Source organism: Lycorma delicatula, chromosome 7 (genome assembly GCF_047948215.1).
Source record: "Lycorma delicatula isolate Av1 chromosome 7, ASM4794821v1, whole genome shotgun sequence".
Lineage (NCBI taxonomy): Eukaryota > Metazoa > Arthropoda > Insecta > Hemiptera > Fulgoridae > Lycorma > Lycorma delicatula.
The window spans coordinates 23,748,711-23,769,271 of NC_134461.1; the positions used below are offsets into that span (position 1 = coordinate 23,748,711).

A 20,561-nucleotide genomic window follows, 5' to 3' on the forward strand; every position below is an offset into this window, starting at 1 on the left:
TTTAATAAAACTCTACTCATATTTGTCTTCTTGATTGTTACAAACATTCTTTTTCACTGGTAACCTTCATGATTTTTTACCATTCATCTTGGAAACATCTTTTTCACCGAAATCTTAATGTTATGCTCATCAGTATATATTAAAATGTTAGATATCATGTGTTTACACTATTTTTCAAATTTTATTTGTGACTGCTTTCTGACTTCACTACAAGATTTAATTTCTCCTGACCGAAGTTTATTCCATCTTTGAAACAATATTTTTCAACATTTCTTTATATTTAAAGAAATATAAACATGAATCGGTAATGAATTAAATGGCTGCTTAGTGAATAGTGGTGTCAATCACCGATTTGCTTCGATTTGCTTAAAACCAGTGATTGACTAATCAGTATTATATTTGAATTGTAAAATCTTATGCTCATAATTATGACGCTCTCATGTAGTTATCTATCCTATTATTATTACCTAACAAAACCTCATATTTGATTTAAATATAATTTTATGATGAGTATCACAGAATATTATAAATTATCACAATATTATATAATATTATTAATTATGTATATTTTTGTGATTCACTTGTTACCATTGTTTATTGTTATTGATATTAATGATGAAAAATGGTAGTGTATCATATATTACAACCCAATAGGTTTATATTTTATGAAGAATGGTTTAAACCTCATAAAAGTATATGAGATTATTTTTAAAGATCTATTATAATATTTTTCTTACATTTAAATGTTACAAAGCATCTTAATGTAACAATCAGCTTTAATATAGATGTAATTCAAATTTTACAATAATTAATATACAGATAGTAATAATGATATAAATTAAGTCTAATAATTTTATAAATTATTATATTAATTAATATATATATAAATTATTATATTAATATTTTCTGTGTATTTAATTATTTTTAATTTTATGTAACTTTTTTGTGTATTTAATTTATAGATGTGCTACGGGTGAAAATTGGCCTTCAATAATGCTTGATTGTATTAAAGATAGACCTTGTGCAGAAGCTGCTGGAAAACCAGAAAATGATTGTGGTTCTAACCTCGCGTATGCTTATTTTGTATCATTTATCTTCTTCTGTTCATTTCTGGTAAATATGGCTATTAATATTATTATTAAATTATTACCTGTTTTAAATATACATATTTTTTTTAATGGTATAGATTTTTTAAATTGATCAAATTGTACTTATTGGGATAAAGATCTTCGATCTGTTGCTATGGAGAAAAGATAGGCAGGTACAAACAATAGTTGATTAGTGTAGTAACAAATTATATGATTTTGATTTGGAATATATATTTGTACAGCTCCCTTATGATTTTTTATTTTTTTTATTTAATAGAAAACATTGAATTTATTCATTAATTTTTTCATCTTAATTAAGAAACTTAAAATGAGAAAAACACAAAGATTCTGGTTATTTTGGTGTTTTTCAAACAAAAGAACTAACACAATTTTTTTCTAATTATGATTGATCTAATTACCCAATTTTTGTCAGAGCTGGATTTACCATTTGAATCAGCAAATTTGGTTTTACCAAATTAATCATTTTCAAAATCTTTTTATTTAAATTTGATCTTTTATGACTTCAAAATAAAATAATTATGAAATAATTGAGTTTTCATTAAAAAAATTCACATGAAAGGTTATGTAAAAGAGTCATGAATTTACTATTCAGATGTTTAATACAAGATAAATAAGAAATACAGGTTATAATTAATGAACTTTTCAAAAAATTTCATTGTTTTAGGCAATGCTTTTATGAAAATATTTATCAATCTTACCACAAATGATTATCTATAAGGCATTACTAAATCAAGCTTCAGTTGTTGAAATCAATTTATACTTGGAGTTTGATCCTTTTGTTTCAAAAAAGCCATTATAAAAAAATGTTTACTATCAGCTTTGAGAAAACAATACTAGATAGGCAGTAGTAGAAAAATGTTTGAAATGAGCAAAACTGACAGAGAACACCAAATCTTGGCCAAACTATTGTTGTTACAAAGTGTAACACTAACATAGAAAATCCTTGTTATACTTCTTTTAACCATTTCATTTAAAATTCAGACATTTCTTATTGTAAAAACAGCATTATTCAGTAGATGAGGTTTAAATATATAGCCAAGATAAAATTATGTAGCTAAATTTTCTGTTTCCTTGTTTTAATTTAACCTTAAATATATACTCAGATGTTTTCAAATGGTTTTTTTTTTTTATTCTACACTGATTTATTGTTATGTATTTTCATTTTCATTACTTCGTATAATATTAAATTATTATTTCCAAGTAACTTTATTAACTTCAATCATTGTTCTCTTCTTTATTTATTAATTTTATATTCTGAGAATGATTTTCCTTGATCCTGTAAGAAAAATTTTGTTAGGCCAGTTACAACTGTTACACATGAAGTCGCTTACCTACTTCCTGATATCATCATTTACTTCAGCGTTTTTCAACCTTTCAGTAGTTACGACCTAATTTTCAGTTATAATTTTCATTGCATCTCCCTGTCATACAATAACAATGTATTCAATAATAATGTAATTTGAGTATTTTGTCTCTAAAGCTACAGTATGACCTTAATTACAAACCTTACAAATTACGAAGAATAAGTAAATTTATTGATATTTGGCAACCGATTCACTGCATTGACAAAACCAGAATCGAAGCCTCTCTATTGCTCTCTGTCTTACATCCAGCATATCGGACATTCTCACAGCTTCACAAGAAGTTCCGATTTGTCTTGAATATTCTGGAACGTCTGCACAACCATCTGTGCAGTGTATACTGTAACGTGTATAACATGTATAAATGCTGTACCTCGTTCAATTCCAGCCAGTCTCAGTCGAGTCGATCCTTCTACTGCTATCAAATCTATCGTAAATGTGTATGTTGTAATTTGCTTGTTAATTGCAATTCACGGTATTAAATATTCACAATTGCAGATTTATACAGAATCATGGATTAATTTTTAAGTGGGCGTAAGTAAGCTTTAGACGATAATGAAGCACCATCAAGTGCACAGACGAGCGTGGCTTCGAAAATAAAATCAAGAAAATATTCTCAAGAATACTTAAATTTTGGGTTTACCAACACTGTAGTAAATGAAGAAGAAAGGTACCTGTGTGTCATTTGCTCAAAAATTTTGGCAGCAGACAGCCTGAGACCTAATAACTTAAACGACGTTTGGAAACACTGCATAGTGAATACAAACCCTGAGAATTCTTAGAATTAAAATTAAAATCATATGAAAAGTAAACAACATTTTTAAAAAAACTTTGTTTGTGAATGAAAAAGCTCACTTGCCTCTTTCAAAGTTTCATATAAAATAGTTAGATCTAAAATCCTCAATCATTGGCGAAGAGCTTATTTTACCAGCTGCAACTGAGACTGTAGAAATTATGTTTTTGAAAATAATTTTGCCAAACAATTGCAGTCTACACCAGTATCAAATGATAGTGTTATCTGTCAAATTGTTGATATAGCTGAAGATGTACAGCATCAGCTTTTTGAGAAGTTGCGTGACAAATTGTTTTCAGCTTGATCAGGCAACAGATAGCAATAAAGATGCTCATTTCATTGCCTATGTTCGATTTTGTGGTGGTATATCAGCAGGAGAAGAACAACTTTTCTGCAAACCAATAGAACTCAAAGCAACAACACTCACATTATTTTCTATCTTAAATGATTTTATAAACAATACAAACATGGAGTGGAAAAATTGCATTGGAATATACACCGATTGTACTCATTCAATGTCTGGAAGATTCCAAAGTATACAAGCACTTGTGAAACAAAAATCTCTACAGTATGTCTGGACACATTGCATGATCCACAGAGAAGCTCTGGCTTCCAATGAAATAAGTTCTGGTCTGAATATTGTGCTAATGACAGTTGTAACCATAGTAAATTATATAAAAATGAGACCCATAAAATCAAAAATCTTTTCTACACTTTGTAAAGACATGGGTGTCAGCATACTATTGTATTGTGAGGCAAGATGATTATCACATGGAAAATTTTTGCAACGTGTTTATGAATTAAGAAATGAAATCGTCATTTTTCTAGAAGAGGAAAACCAACTGGAAGCCGAGAATTTTGAGGTTATTTATTTGTGATGGAATTGAGCTATTTGGTTGAGAAATTAAATACCTTGAATCTTCAACTCAAAGGAGCAAATACGTATATGTTAGATACGAGTGATAAAATTAATGCTTTTTGTAGAAAATTGGAATTGTGGAGCAGAAATTTAAAGCAAGAAAACCTAGAAATGTTTGAAAATGAGGATAAATGTATAAAAAAATAACAAAGCTGAAGAACAACGTGTGAAGATTATTTTTGTAATCATTGAAAATCTTTTAGCCATGCTGGCAAAGAATTTTAAAAAGTATTTTCTTGTTGATGACAACTTAGTAGCAAGTTAGGAGTGGGTTAGGGATCCATTTCAAAGTACTCCTGAAGAGCTCTCAACTGCTGAAGAAGAAATCTTCATAGACTTCACAGCAAATGATAAAATCAAAATACAATTTAGTAATAAATCACTCTTTGAATTTTGGGCAGGGGAGGATGATGAGTTTTCTGCTCTGAAAACAAGAGCATTTTGTATACCATTACCAGTTTCAACATCCTATCTATGTGAAACTGGATTTTTTGCAATGGCTGCTTTGAAGACAAAATATTGATCTCAGATAAATATAGAAAAAGAACTCAGTGTCTATTTCTAATAATAAACATTCCTTCGAAAAACTTTGCTCTACAAGACAGGCTCAAGGGAGTTACTAAAAATTTATTAAACTTGTTTTAAATTTAGTATTGATAAGTTGATTATTAAATACATTGTGTACTGATGCAGTCCTATTTTTAAGTGTATTATATCAGTGTAAATGTGTATTTTATTATTTCTTATGTCAAAATGTATTTTATTTTGCTTTCTTTTCAGTAAATTAATAATTTTTTTTAATAATATTTTCTTTTCAATATGCTCATGCCTCCCATTTAATGTTATCACATCCCCGTATGGGGGCACAGGGCGCGCCCCCATACTGGGGGCTGAGAAATGCTGATGTACCTTATTATGAAAGTAATGGCTTTTTATGGTAAATACTTGATTAAATAGTGTTAGATGACTTGTCAATGAAACCAGAAGTTTTATTTTAACTGTATGAGTACTTCTATATATCATATAATATATGACATATATTATATCTATATGAATCCTTGTATGATCGCAGTAATGATATTGATAACTAAGTTAATAAATTTCAGTTATAATCAATGATGAAAAATATTGAAAAAATAAATATCATCATGATGCTTCATAATTTGTAAATGTGTAATTGTATTAGATAGGAAATTACATCGATCATTTTTATGATATTTTAGTCCTGTTCTTAAGAAGTCTTGATATTTTTACAATCAGGAGATTGTCATTAATGACATTGTTAAATTCATGTTTGTTTAGTTTTCTATAAATAATTTTTCCTGTAAACAAATAAAAAGGTCTTTTTACCCCTTATTATTACTTTTTTAATATAATTATAAATTTATTTATTTATCTATTTGTTACAGATGTTAAACTTGTTTGTTGCTGTTATTATGGACAATTTTGATTATTTAACTAGAGATTCATCTATTCTTGGCGCCCATCATTTAGATGAATTTGTTAGAATATGGGCCGAATATGATCCAAATGCTACGTAAGTTACCCTAGCTTGATATAAATTTTAAATTATTGTTGTAATTTATAACACTCTGATCACATAAATAGTAGAATGGCAGCAAATTTATATTCATCCAGATTCTTGAATTCAAATTCCTGATCAGGCTTGGCATTTCTTATGTCCAATAAATTTTCCATATTCATATTCCCATGCACAGGACTTTCTTATGTAGTGAAGCTACCACCAAACAAAGAAGAAAGAAATATATTTATATAAAATAGAAAAAGGTTATTTGTTACTGTTAAGTGGTAAAAATATTTTTTGACTGAGTACAACAGGTTTTAGGCTTCTTTCATATGTTGTCTTGTACCAAAACTATATATTTTATAAGAATAACTTACATAACTTGATTTTTTTCCTTGTAAAGTTTTAAATCTGTATGTATATATATTTTTTTATTTTATTTTATTTATTTTTTTAAATCGATCCTTTCAAGAACCATATAATCTCTTTACTAATAATTCAAATATGTATGATTCAACGTGATCCACCCAAGTACAGAAAATAAAATGACATTCACCTTATTTTTTCATACAATTTATACAAAAGTACTTTTGTGGTAACCTGCATCTTCAGTGTAGAAATTTTTTTTTGTAAATACTTTGTATAAAATTACATATTAAACGTAACAATTAAAATATAAAAATAAAAATGAAATGTTAATGTACTATAGTATTGGCTGGTCAAATTCATGTAGTATGTTTGTTTACTTTTTTTATTTTTTAATTGACTTTGTTTATTTTTATATATGATTTTAATTTTAAAATTTTTAACATTCCATTTTTACTTTTATATTTTTATGTTTATGTTTAATATGTAATTTTATACAAAGTATTTTACAAAAAAATTTCTACAACTGAAGATGCGGGTTATCACGAAAGTACTTTTGTAGAAATCATATGAAAAAATAAGGTGAGTATCATTTTATTTTCTGTACTTGGCTGCATCGTGTTGACACACACACACACATATATATACAAAATATCATACATGGTGAATTCTTAGAGAAATTATATTTCTTATTTCAGTTTAGAGTGATGAATTTAATAACAAAAAGTCTGAATAACAAGTTGTGACTTTTTCTTGGTATTATTAGTTTAGCCAGTAAAACTGTGTAAACTGTGTCAGTAAAGTATTTTTGTTCAGTTATCTTTTCTCATTGTGATTTCTAAATAATTATAAGTAAAATCTGATAATTGTTATTTTTAAATTATGAGGTTGTAGACTCAAGGGTCGAATTTGGTTGCAGGATGCAATCTTTTGTTAACTTGCACAACTACATACTTTTATAAAAAAATCTACCCTGGTAAACCTGAAATGGAATAAATATTTTATCATACAATAATAGTAATTTGAGCGAAGGAAATAAATGTTATATCAATAGGAGATAATTCTTTCTTAAACTTGCTAGCCTTGTTAATAGTTGAATTTTCATAATTCAAAATTCTAGAATGAATCATAACTTATAAATACATAGATATAAATAAGCTACTCTCAGTTTTTAATCTGGTACTAGAATGCTTACTTGAAAGAAAACAACACAGTGGAATTCTTTGGAAACTAATAAAAGCTATAATAAATTACATGCATCTGATAGTTATTAAATAACATTTATTTAGCTATTAGTGTATTGTATAGTTTTGTGTTCTACTGTTATGAATTACTTTGAAATAATTAGAGTAAATGCTTTATGTAACTCTTATACTGTACTTATTAACTTAGTTAAAACATGTTCACAATTTGTGTAAATTGATAAATTTTTCAGCAGTTCACTAAATCCAAAAGTTAATTTTTTTTTAAATAGTATTTTCACTTAAAACTTTTTTAGTTTATTGTTACTTATGTTTCATTTTTATTTAAATCACTGAAAAAATAATTCTTTCAAAAATTATTTATGAAATAAATTTTTTCTACCTACTGCTTTTATTTGTTTCCAATGTTTATTACTTCCAACAGAGATCTCTGCTTAATGAGAACGTTTTTTAATAAAATTTAATTATACAATATTTTTTTTTTTGTCTTCAGTCATTTGACTGGTTTGATGCAGCTCTCCAAGATTCCCTATCTAGTGCTAGTCGTTTCATTTCAGTATACCCTCTACATCCTACATCCCTAACAATTTGTTTTACATATTCCAAACGTGGCCTGCCTACACAATTTTTCCCTTGTACCTGTCCTTCCAAAATTAAAGCGACTATTCCAGGATGCCTTAATATGTGGCCTATAAGTCTGTCTATATATATAATATATATACAATATATATAATTTAAAATATTAAATTATGTGATGTTTCAACTAAAGGTATCTCTCAATAATTTTAATACTTTAAATTGTTTATAATAAAATTTTATTAAAAAAAAATTCTATTGAAGAAGATATCTGTGTTGAAGTACTTAATGTAATGAGTAATCAACAGCAATACCCTAAAATTAAGTATAAATCAATAACTTCAAGTGAAAATGACAGAGAATTATAATAAATACAAGATTCTTATTAAATTAATACTGTACTTATAAAAATAATACTGTATAAAATAGAAATATACAATACAATGAGAAAAAATGCGCAATAATTGTGAATTATTGAAGTGGGAAATGAGCCTAAAAAAACAAACAATTTCTGATAATAATGAAGCTATCCAAACTACTTGGAAGTGGTTCATATGGAATCATTATTTTAAAACCAATTATTCACCCTTTAGATTCTAAAGGGATGAAAATATTATAAAAAATATGGATTCAATGTTTCAAACATAATATATCATATGGATTAACCAGTAATGTTAATGCAATGACACTTGTAGAATGGAAGAGAAAGCTGATGTTGCTTTTTAAAGATACAACATAAAGACCATATTGCTGACAATAAAACTACACTGTTTTTTAGATTAGAATGAACTTAGTTATAAATGTTTTAGGTAATTTAATATTGAGTGCATTTGTTGAAATTTAAGCTAATTTTTAAGTGTATTAATATTTTTTAATACTTTAATTTTATTTTATTTGGCAATTTCTACTATCATACTGATTGTGCTACATGATACTTATGTTTTTACAATCCCATTTTTAAGAATGCAGTCCTTTTAGATACATGCTAATGGAAATTTTTTTTATGTGTAACTGGTTATTTTAAAAAGGTTTTACTGTTTGTGTGGCATGTAGTCGCTGAACCTTCCAAAATCAAGTAGTTAGAAATTTTAAAGGCAATAACCCATCCACCAGACATCTATATTTTTATTTTGATAACTAAATAACTAAAATAATTTACTAGGATTTTCAATAATTAAAAATGCAAATAACTGTAGAAAAATGATCTATTCAGTGACAATGAAACTTGTTGATTTCATTTCATGCTACTTTTCAACATAATACCAGGTTAAATTTAGGCATTAGTTCCATCTTCCTTTGATATCTATTATTCCAGTAATAAAGAATTGTTCACCTCGTGTCTGAACCACTCTTGAATCATATTCTTGACCTGCTCATTGTTTCAGAACTCGGTGCCATATAAAACCAATTTGAGAGGACCAAATAAACAAAAAGCTAATGTGAAATTGGACTGTAGGATGGATGTGACAGCACCTCTTAACTAGACTTTTGGATAACTTTCAAAAGCTGGTTTAATTATTTAAATTGTGATAAAAATTATTTTATACCAAACTGTATTTTTTTTTTTCATTTGCAGGGGTAAAATACATTATACAGAAATGTATGATATGTTAAAAAATATTGACCCTCCTTTGGGTTTTGGTAATAAGTGCCCTAATCGTCTCGCTTATAAAAAACTTATAAGAATGAATATGCCAGTTGATTCTGATGGTAAAGTGAATTTCACTACAACACTATTTGCTTTAATCAGAGAAAACCTCAGTATTAAAATGAGAAGCGGTAAGTTTCTGACTATTAATTAATTAATTTTTAATGCATTAGATCAGTATTATAAAAGTATAAACAATAGTAATACCAAGTCTTATGATGTTATTTTTTCTTTAATAGTAATTTAAATATTTGGTGTATTTATTTACTATTTTCATCAATACACTTGAAATGGAGCAGCTAATAATTAATTTTACATTCCTGAATACCAGTATCATACAACTGCTATACTATAACAATCAATATTTATTTCGGTCATGTGAAGTCAGTTCTGCTTTTCATAAGTTATTATTCTTTGTCTCTAGTAAGATTAATTTGCCCATTTTTTTAATTATACGTCCAAGATTTTGTGATAATATCTAAACAGGAACAGGCTGCCTTCCGGTATGGATTTGTAATTCCACGTTATACTATTTCATGTTTAATTACGTGAAACACTAAATTTTTTTTTCTTTTAATTTTTGTTCGCACATTGACTATAACATTCAGAGCTTTTATCCAACCCTATGTGTCAGCTCCATAGTTGATACATTAGTGGAGTACTGCTAATCTGTTTATAAATTCCTTCCATTCAACTGGAATCCCATCTAACATGTTGAATTATTACTGAGGACAGGCTACAATTTTTAAGTAAGATGTATATTGCATGTTAATGAAAAATTGTAGTTAAATGCTTTTTACAGACAAGACAGCAGTTCATTAGATTTAACACTTTTTAGTCAGAGTAAATAATATTAATTTAATAATTAACTCGCTAGAACAAATTAAAAAAATGTCATTATGTAACTGATGAAACTTTTTATTTAATCTCATGAATTTTACGATTAAATAATTTACGAGGTCTATAAATAAAGTAATGAGACTGGTTCAGTAAAACTTTTTATTTACAGTCCAATTATTCATGGACATCACCTTCAAAATAGTTCTCTTGGGAAGCCACACAGTGCTTGAAACAGTTTTTCCATTCCTCATAGCAGTATTGGAACTCAGAAACTGGAATATCTTGCACATGGTCAGTTACATTTTTATTAATGTTTTCTGTTGTTCCAAAATGGTGGCCTTTGAGGTGTTTTAAGAGGGGAACAGGAAAAAGTTGCAGAAATTTAAATTAGGTGAATAAGGTAGTTCAGGAACTACAGGAATGTTTTTCTTTGCCAAAAACTCATTAATTGAGAGTGCAGTGTGACAAGGTGCATTTTCATGATGCAGCATCCACTTGTCTTTGATAGCTGGTCTCAAGTGGGCAATTTTTTGCGCAATCTTTCAAGAATTTCTCAGTTTTAATTTATAATTTGCCCTGTAGGCAAAAACTCTTTATGGACAATGCCATTATTATCAAAGAAACAAACTAGCATGGTTTTGATTTTTGATTTACTCATTTTTGCTTTTATTGGACATAGTGAGTTTGAAGTATGCCACTCTTTGCTCAGGCATTTTGTTTCTGGGTCGTACTCAAATATCCAAGATTCATCACCAGCAATAACATTTTTTTAGAAAATCAGGATTCACCCTAGAAGATCACAGCACACTTCCATCCTGTTGTCTTTCTATTCAGTGAGATTTTTTGGGACCAATTTTGCACAAACTTTTTTCATGTACAATTTGTTTGTCAAAATTTGATGTACTGTGGTATGGTTCAAATTCAATTGGTTTACAGTCATTCTGACAGTTAATCGCCAGTTGTACTGTATCAAGTCTCTGTTTTGCTCAACATTGTTTTCACATTTTGACGTTAACGGTCATTCAGAGTTTGGATCATTTGCAACTGATTCCTGGTCATCTGAAAATGCTTTAAACCACATATGTTTAAACATAACTTTACTTCATCTCCATATGCCCTTTTCAATTTTGAAAAAGTTTCAGTAGCATTCTCACTGAGTTTAACACAAAACTTGATTACACAACATTGCTCATAATTAGCATCACTCCTTTTTGTAACACGCAACAAAAACTCATTTCTCAAAAAGTTTGTTTATGTCTCACGTGGCAATAGGCTAAAAATATTAATACCTAATATAAATCAGCTGTTCATGTACCCATATGTTTACTAGTAACTTTACAATGTTTCCACTTTGGCTGCCAAAAAAAACTAGTCTTATTACTTTATTTACAGACTTCGTACATGCATACAAGGTGTGATAAAAAAATACAGTGAATGAATTTTTATAGCGGCAACTGCTGATGGTACATCCATATGCTGTAATTTATCCAATAGCATGATCAACTGAGACAGGCAGGGACAAGTTGTAACACGTTCGAGCTTGCCAGTCAGCTGCCAGAGCCGCTAGAGTACATTAAGTTTTGTTTTAAGTTGGAAATTAGTGCCAAAGAAGCTCACGAAATGTTAGAATCGGTGTACGGCGATAATATGGTAACTTTGAAGACTGTGTACAAGTGGTATGACCGATTTAAAACCGGAAATGAGTCTGTTGAAGATGAGCAGTGTGCGGGACGTCCAGTAACTTCAAAAACAGTTGAAAATGTGCAAAAAGTGGAAACAATGGTTCGTTCAAACAGGCAAATGACTACTTGAGAGCTATCGGAAGACCTTAACATCTCGTACGGATCCGTTCAAAGCATTTTAACTAATGAATTGCAAATGAGACGAGTGAGTGCAAAATTTATTCCCAGACTTTTGAGTGAACAGAAGGAAAATCGTGTGTCAATTTGCACGGAGTTGAAGGGTCATATTCATGCAGATCCGGACTTCATGGCCAAAATTGTAACTGGAGATGAAAGTTGGGTCTATGGCTATGACCCTGAGACCAAAATGCAGAGTTCCCAATGGAAAACCAGTTCATCTCCTCGCCCTAAAAAGGCACGTCAGTCAAAATCCAACATCAAAGTCATGCTCGTTGTTTTTTTCGATAGTGAGGGCATAGTGCGATCAGAGTTCGTTCCAAGGGGAACAACTGTAAACTCTGAATTTTTTAAGTGTGTACTGCAACGTTTGCGAAACGACGTATGAAGAAAGTGACCAGGAAAATGGACCAACGGCTTCCTTCTTCACCACGACAATGTGCCGTGTCACACCTCGCTTCTAATTCGCGAGTTTTTGGCCAAAAAAAGTGTTCCTGTCTGTCCACATTCGCCATACTCACCGGATTTAGCACCATGCAACTTTTGGCTCTTCCCAAAAATTAAAACTGTGCTTAAAGGAAAACGTTTTGACACCATTGTTGACAATGAGAGGGCCACGACCGAGCAGCTGAAAGCCCTTCCGAAAGACGCCTTCCAGAAATGCCTCCAGGCATGGAGTTAACGTTGGGAAAAGTGCATTGCTAGCCAAGGACAGTACTTTGAAGGAGATTAAATCGAATTCTATGTAACCTTATTACTTTTTTTAATAAAAAATTATTCATCGTATTTTTTTATCACACCTTGTATATAATTGTTTATTTTAGTTTAATCATTGTAATGAAAAGTGCAGTACAGGAATATTGGTTTGGGAGATCTTTAACAGGAAATTTATTCTATAAATTACAGTTTAGTAAATAAATTCTATAAATTACAGTTTACATTTTTTCATCTTATCCCTTAACTTAAATCAGATGACAACTTATTTAAAGACAGTATACTGTTCTACACTGTATAATTTGCATCAGTTATGGGAGGTTTGAGAAAAATAACGTGTATTAATGCAACAGCTCAGACAACAGCAATTAATTTAGTACAGAATCATTGACATTGAATGATAATGGTGAATTTTCATCCTCAGTTACAATTAATATATTTATTAACTATAATCATAGTTAGAAAACAGTGTTAGGTGAAATATAAATAATGCCTGTTAAAATAGAGTAAACATGTTATTTATTTTAATATACCAAAGCTAGAATTAGCATCATCATATGCAGTTTCCAGGTGCTATATGAATCTGAAATATAAGTTCTTCCATCTCTTTTTTTCTGCCAGCACATCTATTTTTCTTCTACTTTGTGTGCACATGTCTCCAATTCTACAAACATCTATTCTTTCACCTCATTTTTAGTTTCCTTGTCAACATTTTTATTTGTTGGATCCTTTAGATAATTTCCCTTCTATTCTTTTTATGTATTCGTACCATCTTACCCTTGATCTCCCTCTTTTTCTTTTAAGGATTTTTCCTTTCCTGTATTTATGATCCTGAATCACAAATATGTATATATAATGTTATATGAATATTTTATTTTTTATATTGTTTTTCTGTTTTTAAATTTTGAATTGAATTGAACTGAAACAGAAAACAGTTTAAAATAAAATTACGAATTATTAAAAGAATATGGTTTAATGTAGTTATTAGCTGAAGTTGTCTTCAAATTCCGTCTCTCATTACCATGAAATCAATTAACTTCTGTTGAAAGAATGTATTCTAGGAAAAACTGGCTTTGATATTTTAGTTTTTTTTATTCACTGATATGAGAGATAAGTTAACCATATAAATCAAGGGATTACTTATTTTTGAAATGATGGAGATGAAAATTTCTCAACAATTTCAAAGTTATGAATATATTAATGTTCAATTATGTCTGTATTTTACTACATTTAAATTTCAAACTTTTATTGGTTTAATTTCAGCTGATTTGTAAGTAAATAATGATTAGCAATTGTAATAACTTATTTATTAATTTAATACAGCTGATGAAATGGATCAAGCCGATGAAGAATTAAGAGAGACTGTTAAAAGTATATGGCCTCTTCAAGCAAAGAAGATGCTAGATCTTTTAATACCTCGGAATGAAGGTAATAATTTATTTTTCAATATCATTAAAACAATTTTTAATTTGATTTAAAATATTTTTATTTCATTCTCAAATTACATTAGATTTGTTGTAAAAAACCACTTACTTAAATAAATACTTTTTACATCACGTCCTGAAAAAAACTGAGATTATTAATTATTTAGAACCTGTACCTCACGCTGGTTTTAACAAAATCCATTTTATACAATATTTTTAATCTTAGGATATAATTGCAATTATGTAACATCATTAAACTATACAATCACTAATTTAATATTGTATATTTTACATAATAAAATAGTCTTTATTCTTATCAAGAAATTAAATAAATTAAAAACTGATATCAAATAAAAACTGTATTCTATTCACTGGAAGACTTTTAAAACTTAATAGGCACTATGATTGTAAGAAATTGCTCTGAATGTTGTACTGCAGTAACTGTTATAACTACTCATTTAAAAATATGTCAGTTACATATACAAAGGACATCAGGAAAGTTTTGCAATATGACTTATTTTTAAAAATATACACTTATATTTTTCAAAATAATTTCTAAGTTAAAGATTTAAATCTGTTATAGAATTACAGAAGTAGAATTTTTTTTCTACTTGTTATAGAATTATGTTTTTTCTTAACTCAGCGTGGTTTGTTTTCAAGTGATTCCCGCATAATATACACTTCTCCATCCTTTGAAACCAGTTTCCAAAGAAATCATATTTTGTCAAAGATCTGGGATACTCATCACCCCAAGCCCTTATGAGGTCATCATTGCTTGTAAAATGCCATCCTTTCAGTTTGTTCTTCACCTGACAGAACAGTGTATCATATGGAGCAAGGCTAGGACTGTAGGGAGGATGGTCTAATAATTTTATTCCAGTGTTCACCAAATACTCGAAGCAAACTTTAGACAGGTGCGCTGGAGCTTTATCGTGTGGTAGTGTCCATCCTTGAGTTTGGGCCATACTACCGAGGGCAGGGATTCCTCGGTAAATGATTTCTGAGTTTCCAACACAACACCCTCTAAAACTCCTTTTACATTAAAAAATTTGGTCACCATTCTCTGATCTGGATTTTTGAACTGCCATAGGAATCTCCTCATCTTTGAACAGCCACACTTTGTTCTGAGTCTTGGCTGGGATATCATAACAGTACATAAGTTTCATCACCTGTCACAACACTATTCACATAGGGAGATATCCCATTTTCCAACTTTTTTAACGTTTCACAGCACCGTGAAACACAATGTGCTATCTGATCATCAGTCAAGTTATGTACACCCAAAGGGAACAAAGCTTTCTTACTTGAAGGTGATCTCACAAAATAGCACAAACTGCTGGTGTATTAATACCCAAGGACACCTCTATTTATCTGGCCACATGCCTGTCTGTCTCAAGCATTTTTCCTACTGAAGCAATGTTTCCCTCAATTGCAGACAAAGATGGTCAACCTGACCTTGGGATGTCCTCTAAACCAAAATTTTGTCTTTTAAACTATATCTATTTATTGTTTTAAAATTAGGACAATCCTCTCCAAGCACAGGAGTTACTTTCTCTGATCAAACTAATCAATACTTAACCCACGTGCAAAATTGTCCGGTATTCAGTTTTGACCACGATTACATTACTGAAAAGCAAATGACACTTAGACAGTGATTAGAATGGATACAGAACAGGTTGGAACCTATCTAAATAGGCGCTAACTTGTAACCATCTGTGATGATGTGTTTGGTCATACTGCAAAACTTTCCAGTGCTCTTTGTAGGTAAATGAACCAATACTAAGAGCTTTTACATTCATTTAACCATTGTAATCTAATTCTATGGACTAAAGGTTGGTTTCAGTATTTTTAGTTGATTGTGTATTTGCTTTTTTTGCCAGACCTAGCTGATAACAGACAGACCAACCATGTGAGAAAACAGAATTGGCTAAACTTATACAAATATCACAATATTTGCAGAAAGTACTCTAAATTGATCATGATCTCAAAAAAGAATTAAAATTTTACTTAAATTGAATTTAAAAAAATAACAGTTTCTTGTTATGTATGGTAGATAAACCGATAATAACCAAAAATTAGTTCTTATTGTATGAGGTACTGTTATTTATGCCAGTTAAAGAACCTGGTAGTATCTTATAAGAAATAAGATTAACATAATTAACTCTATCAGAGTTTAAAAATAAGGTAATAATGATAATAATAACAATAACATATTACAACTGTGTTTTTACAGAATTAGGAAAAAATAAGTTAACTGTTGGTAAGATATATGCTGGCCTTTTAATACTAGAAAGTTGGAGATCGACAAGGTTTGGTCAGATAGAATCATCAGGCCCACCGGTAAGTGCTATTATAAAATTATTGAATTACTCATTATTTTCAAATTGTATTATATTACTAAAACTCAAGTATTTTTATAACTTATATAATTTTTATAAAATCTTTCCTTAAGAAATAAAAGTGATTTTATTTATTATTAAGCAAGTTCAATTTTCTAATTTTTATAAAGTATTTTTCTATATTAATTTTAAATTTATGCTATTTTAGCAATAATTACTGTTTTTTTATTTAAGAATATTTTTAAAATAATTATTTAATACATATTCAGTGTTAGATAACAAAAATATTTTTATTAATATTATTCTTTTTTATTTAAAAAAAAAACATAATTATTTTAAAAGAATTTTTTTTTAAATATTACACAACATTAATTTTTTTATTCACTTATATTTTACTTAAAATTTGTATTAAAATATGAAATTTATCACATGTAGTTGTTTTAAGTCATATATCTTATATTATTTACTGGTTGGATCAAGCTTGAAATTAAGTAATAACAACTCTGGATAGACCATACCACTATTCTTTTTGTAAATTTTATTCGATTTTTAATTTCAATTCAGCTCTAAATTTATATTTTACATATATTTTAGATTTACTTTTCATCGAATGGGTTAGTTTCTATTAGTTTTTTTTTAATTTGATTGATGAAATTCTTCTAGTGGTCTTGTAAGTCTTTTCCATACAACTTTAATGAATGTTTTTTTAACAAAAAATGAAAATGTATTCTTAATTTTCTGTATTTATATTTCTCATTTCTGTATCTCAATTTCTACATCATAATGATATGTAGCCTGATGTCATTTTGATATACAAAATACATGAAAATTCAAGAAAATTAGTCCAAAAAATTATGAAAATATAATACACATTTCCGAATTCATTCGTGCTTGTTAACAGTCTCTGTGTGTTTTTTTTTAAAGCAAACATTTTTTTAATCTATCAAAATTTTCTCACCTTTGTTTTTCTTTTAAATGACTGGTATTGGCAGTTCGTTTTTACACCAATCCATATTTATATAAAAAAAAAAAAAATACATTTGTATGAATGATGAAAAATTTAACAATGATAAAACTGACAAAAAAAAATTGATTTAAAAATTAGAAAAAGGATATTTTTTAGTTATTCTTTAAATTTCAACTTTTAAAAAGTTGATATCATTATAAGTAGGTAGTTATTACTCAGAATTACAAAAAAATTTAATGCAGAAACTTATACTTTCCATGATTCTTAACTGAACCAGAAGAAGTCATAATAAATCTAGGAGGAATAGGGTCAAAGAAGACTTACAGACTGCAATCTCCATTGGAGATCAGGTAGTTCACTTGATGAGCCTATTTTTCTGTGTAAATAATATTTACTGGGTTAGTGAAAAGACATGGAGGTTACTCTCAGTTCAACTTACATGGTAATCTAGGGTTAATGAATATGCTAATCAATGAATAATTTTAACTGAGTTTATACTCTTCTAATGGTGGTGATTCAAGTTATCTGATCCAACTTTTTGAAAATTTTTTGTCATTTATTTTGATTATATGTTAATTTTATATTATTAATATCATGTTAAATCATGATAAATATATAGAAAAAAATATATATCTGACACAGTTTATTGCTGTTTGTTGTATTACTGTTTCAAACAATGTGCAAATATTTATTTAATTTTTTACACACTATCATAATAATTGTTTGCTTGTTTAAGTGTTTTTTTTTTATAACTGATATAATGAGTTCATTACATTTATGTGGTAATTATGTATAATCATACAGTGATGTTAAAAAATTATATAATTTTACAGGTTCTTCGTTTTCTCTACTTCTGATTACTGTCAACTGTTTAAAATGCTTGAGAAAATGTTGCTGCTTTATATTTATTAATATATATACATATATATATTTATTTATTTACTTTTTTGTTTTGTTTTGTTTTTTCTTAATTTTGTGTTAATTAATTTGCATTTTTATTTTATTATTTTTGTTTGAACCAGTTTTTTTTTAAATTTTATATAGTGATTTTTTTTTTAAGTGAATAAATTTATTATTTATAGTCACATTTTTATTACTATAAACATAATTATTAAAATTTAGGTATTATCTCCATTTTTACATACCATAAATAGTAGATTATATTCAATGTTATATAAATACACTTTACAACACCATTTTCATTAATCTTTTTTTAAATTGTAAATAATACAACTATATAGAACAGTATATACTTTCAAGTGTATTAGTATATTTATTTACTGTATGTATGAATTACGTACTTTTATATATAAATATATATCTACACAAAATAGTTTAGGATTTTATTAATAAATATTAGCTGGGTCATGCATACATGTTATACATTAACATCTTTGTATATTATATTCACTGTCTTTTATCATTAGAATTCCCTTTCTTTTTTTTTCTTTTCACTTTTCTTTATCATGAGTTTATTGTTTGTGTCATATTAGAAATATAAAATACAAAGAAAAAAATTAAACTAAACTGTGCAATTATTTTTTAATTTTACTTCCACAACGATTGGCATTATTTTAATCATCCTTCATTCTATTACCTCGTGTCATTTATCAATCAATCAAGATACCTTCAAATCAGTTTTTTGTTCACCAGTATTTACAGTGATTTTTATCTTCATTATTGTTTTACAGTTAAATCTGTACTGTTTATTAATGAGAAGTATGCCAATAAAACTAGCTTTTATTTTAGCTTCAGCTTTTTTTTTATATTTATAAAAGAAATTATTTTTTTACTGAAAAATTTTTGAGAACTAAAATACTAAAGAGCATTTTTAAATTAGTTTCATTATGAAATAAAAAAACAAATTAAAAAAGGATAAAGAAATTGATTAACGCTAGCAGTAAATTAATATACACATACTTTATTATTTATTTACACAGTTCCAATTCCTTTAACATTTTTTTTTCCATATAATTTCACTATCTTTATTATTCCTTCATAAAACTCTCTTGTCAATGATTTCAATTTTCCTTTAATTTTTTTTTCAATATTACCACTTTTGTGTAGTGTAAGGTACAACCAAAAAATGTGGAAATCACTGGGTATAAGTACAGGACTTCAGGGAAACTTAGCTCCCAAAGATTAAGTCGCAGTTGAGAATTGGGCAGTAGGGTCAGAGCTTCCCAGCAAAATGTTTACCAAATTTTAAAAGTAATATTGTGCAAAATCAATCCAATTGGGTTATTTTTGCATTTTTTAAAATTCCTTTTTAGAGTGTTTTAGCTGCAATTTGTATTTGCATTTATGGTGATTCTGTAGTTAAAAAATTTGACTAGCTGCATTTACTTTGAAAAAATAATGTAATTGGTTTTTTTTTTTTTTTTAATATCGTTAGATGTCATTAATTTGTCTTTCTTGAAAGAAATTACATCATTACCTATAGTGATATCACTTGTAAAATTTAGCTCATAAATTTGCTGGTTTAAATGATAATAAATTTAAACTGAATCTTAATTAAACAATTATTGTTCTATGTAATTGTAAAGTAAAATTTTCTGATTTAAAATACATAATTACTTTTTAGAAGTTCAGGAGAAAATGATTTGAATTAAATCAGTTTTTCCACTTAATTGGATGATTTATGATCATATATATTATCCAAGCCGTTTATAAAAATGTAGAATCTTCTGGTCAAAATTAAAATATAGATTGTACATTATAACGTATTACTGATCATTGCAGCTGAATAAGGAAATGCTAACACAAAACTTTAATAAGGAAATGCATCCATCTTAACACAAAACTTAATATTTCAATTTCCTTTTTCAGATCAATGTCCCAACCTTTTGACCTCAACAGGTATTTTGGCTACAACCATTAGTTTATCTTGAATTTCATGATGCTTTATTCTCCACATGT

The 20,561-nt window shown here is 28.0% G+C and overlaps 1 protein-coding gene across 1 annotated transcript in view; it reads left to right on the forward strand.

Annotated features, from left to right (window-relative positions):
- LOC142327268 (voltage-dependent calcium channel type A subunit alpha-1-like) overlaps window positions 1–20,561 on the forward strand; it is a 902,521-nt gene that overhangs the window by 802,271 nt on the left and 79,689 nt on the right. Inside the window, exons 33-37 of the mRNA XM_075370151.1 lie at window positions 963–1,113; window positions 5,592–5,719; window positions 9,428–9,630; window positions 14,236–14,340; window positions 16,570–16,676. Of these exons, the coding sequence (XP_075226266.1) occupies window positions 963–1,113; window positions 5,592–5,719; window positions 9,428–9,630; window positions 14,236–14,340; window positions 16,570–16,676 (694 nt within the window). The remainder of the gene's footprint in view (window positions 1–962; window positions 1,114–5,591; window positions 5,720–9,427; window positions 9,631–14,235; window positions 14,341–16,569; window positions 16,677–20,561) is intronic.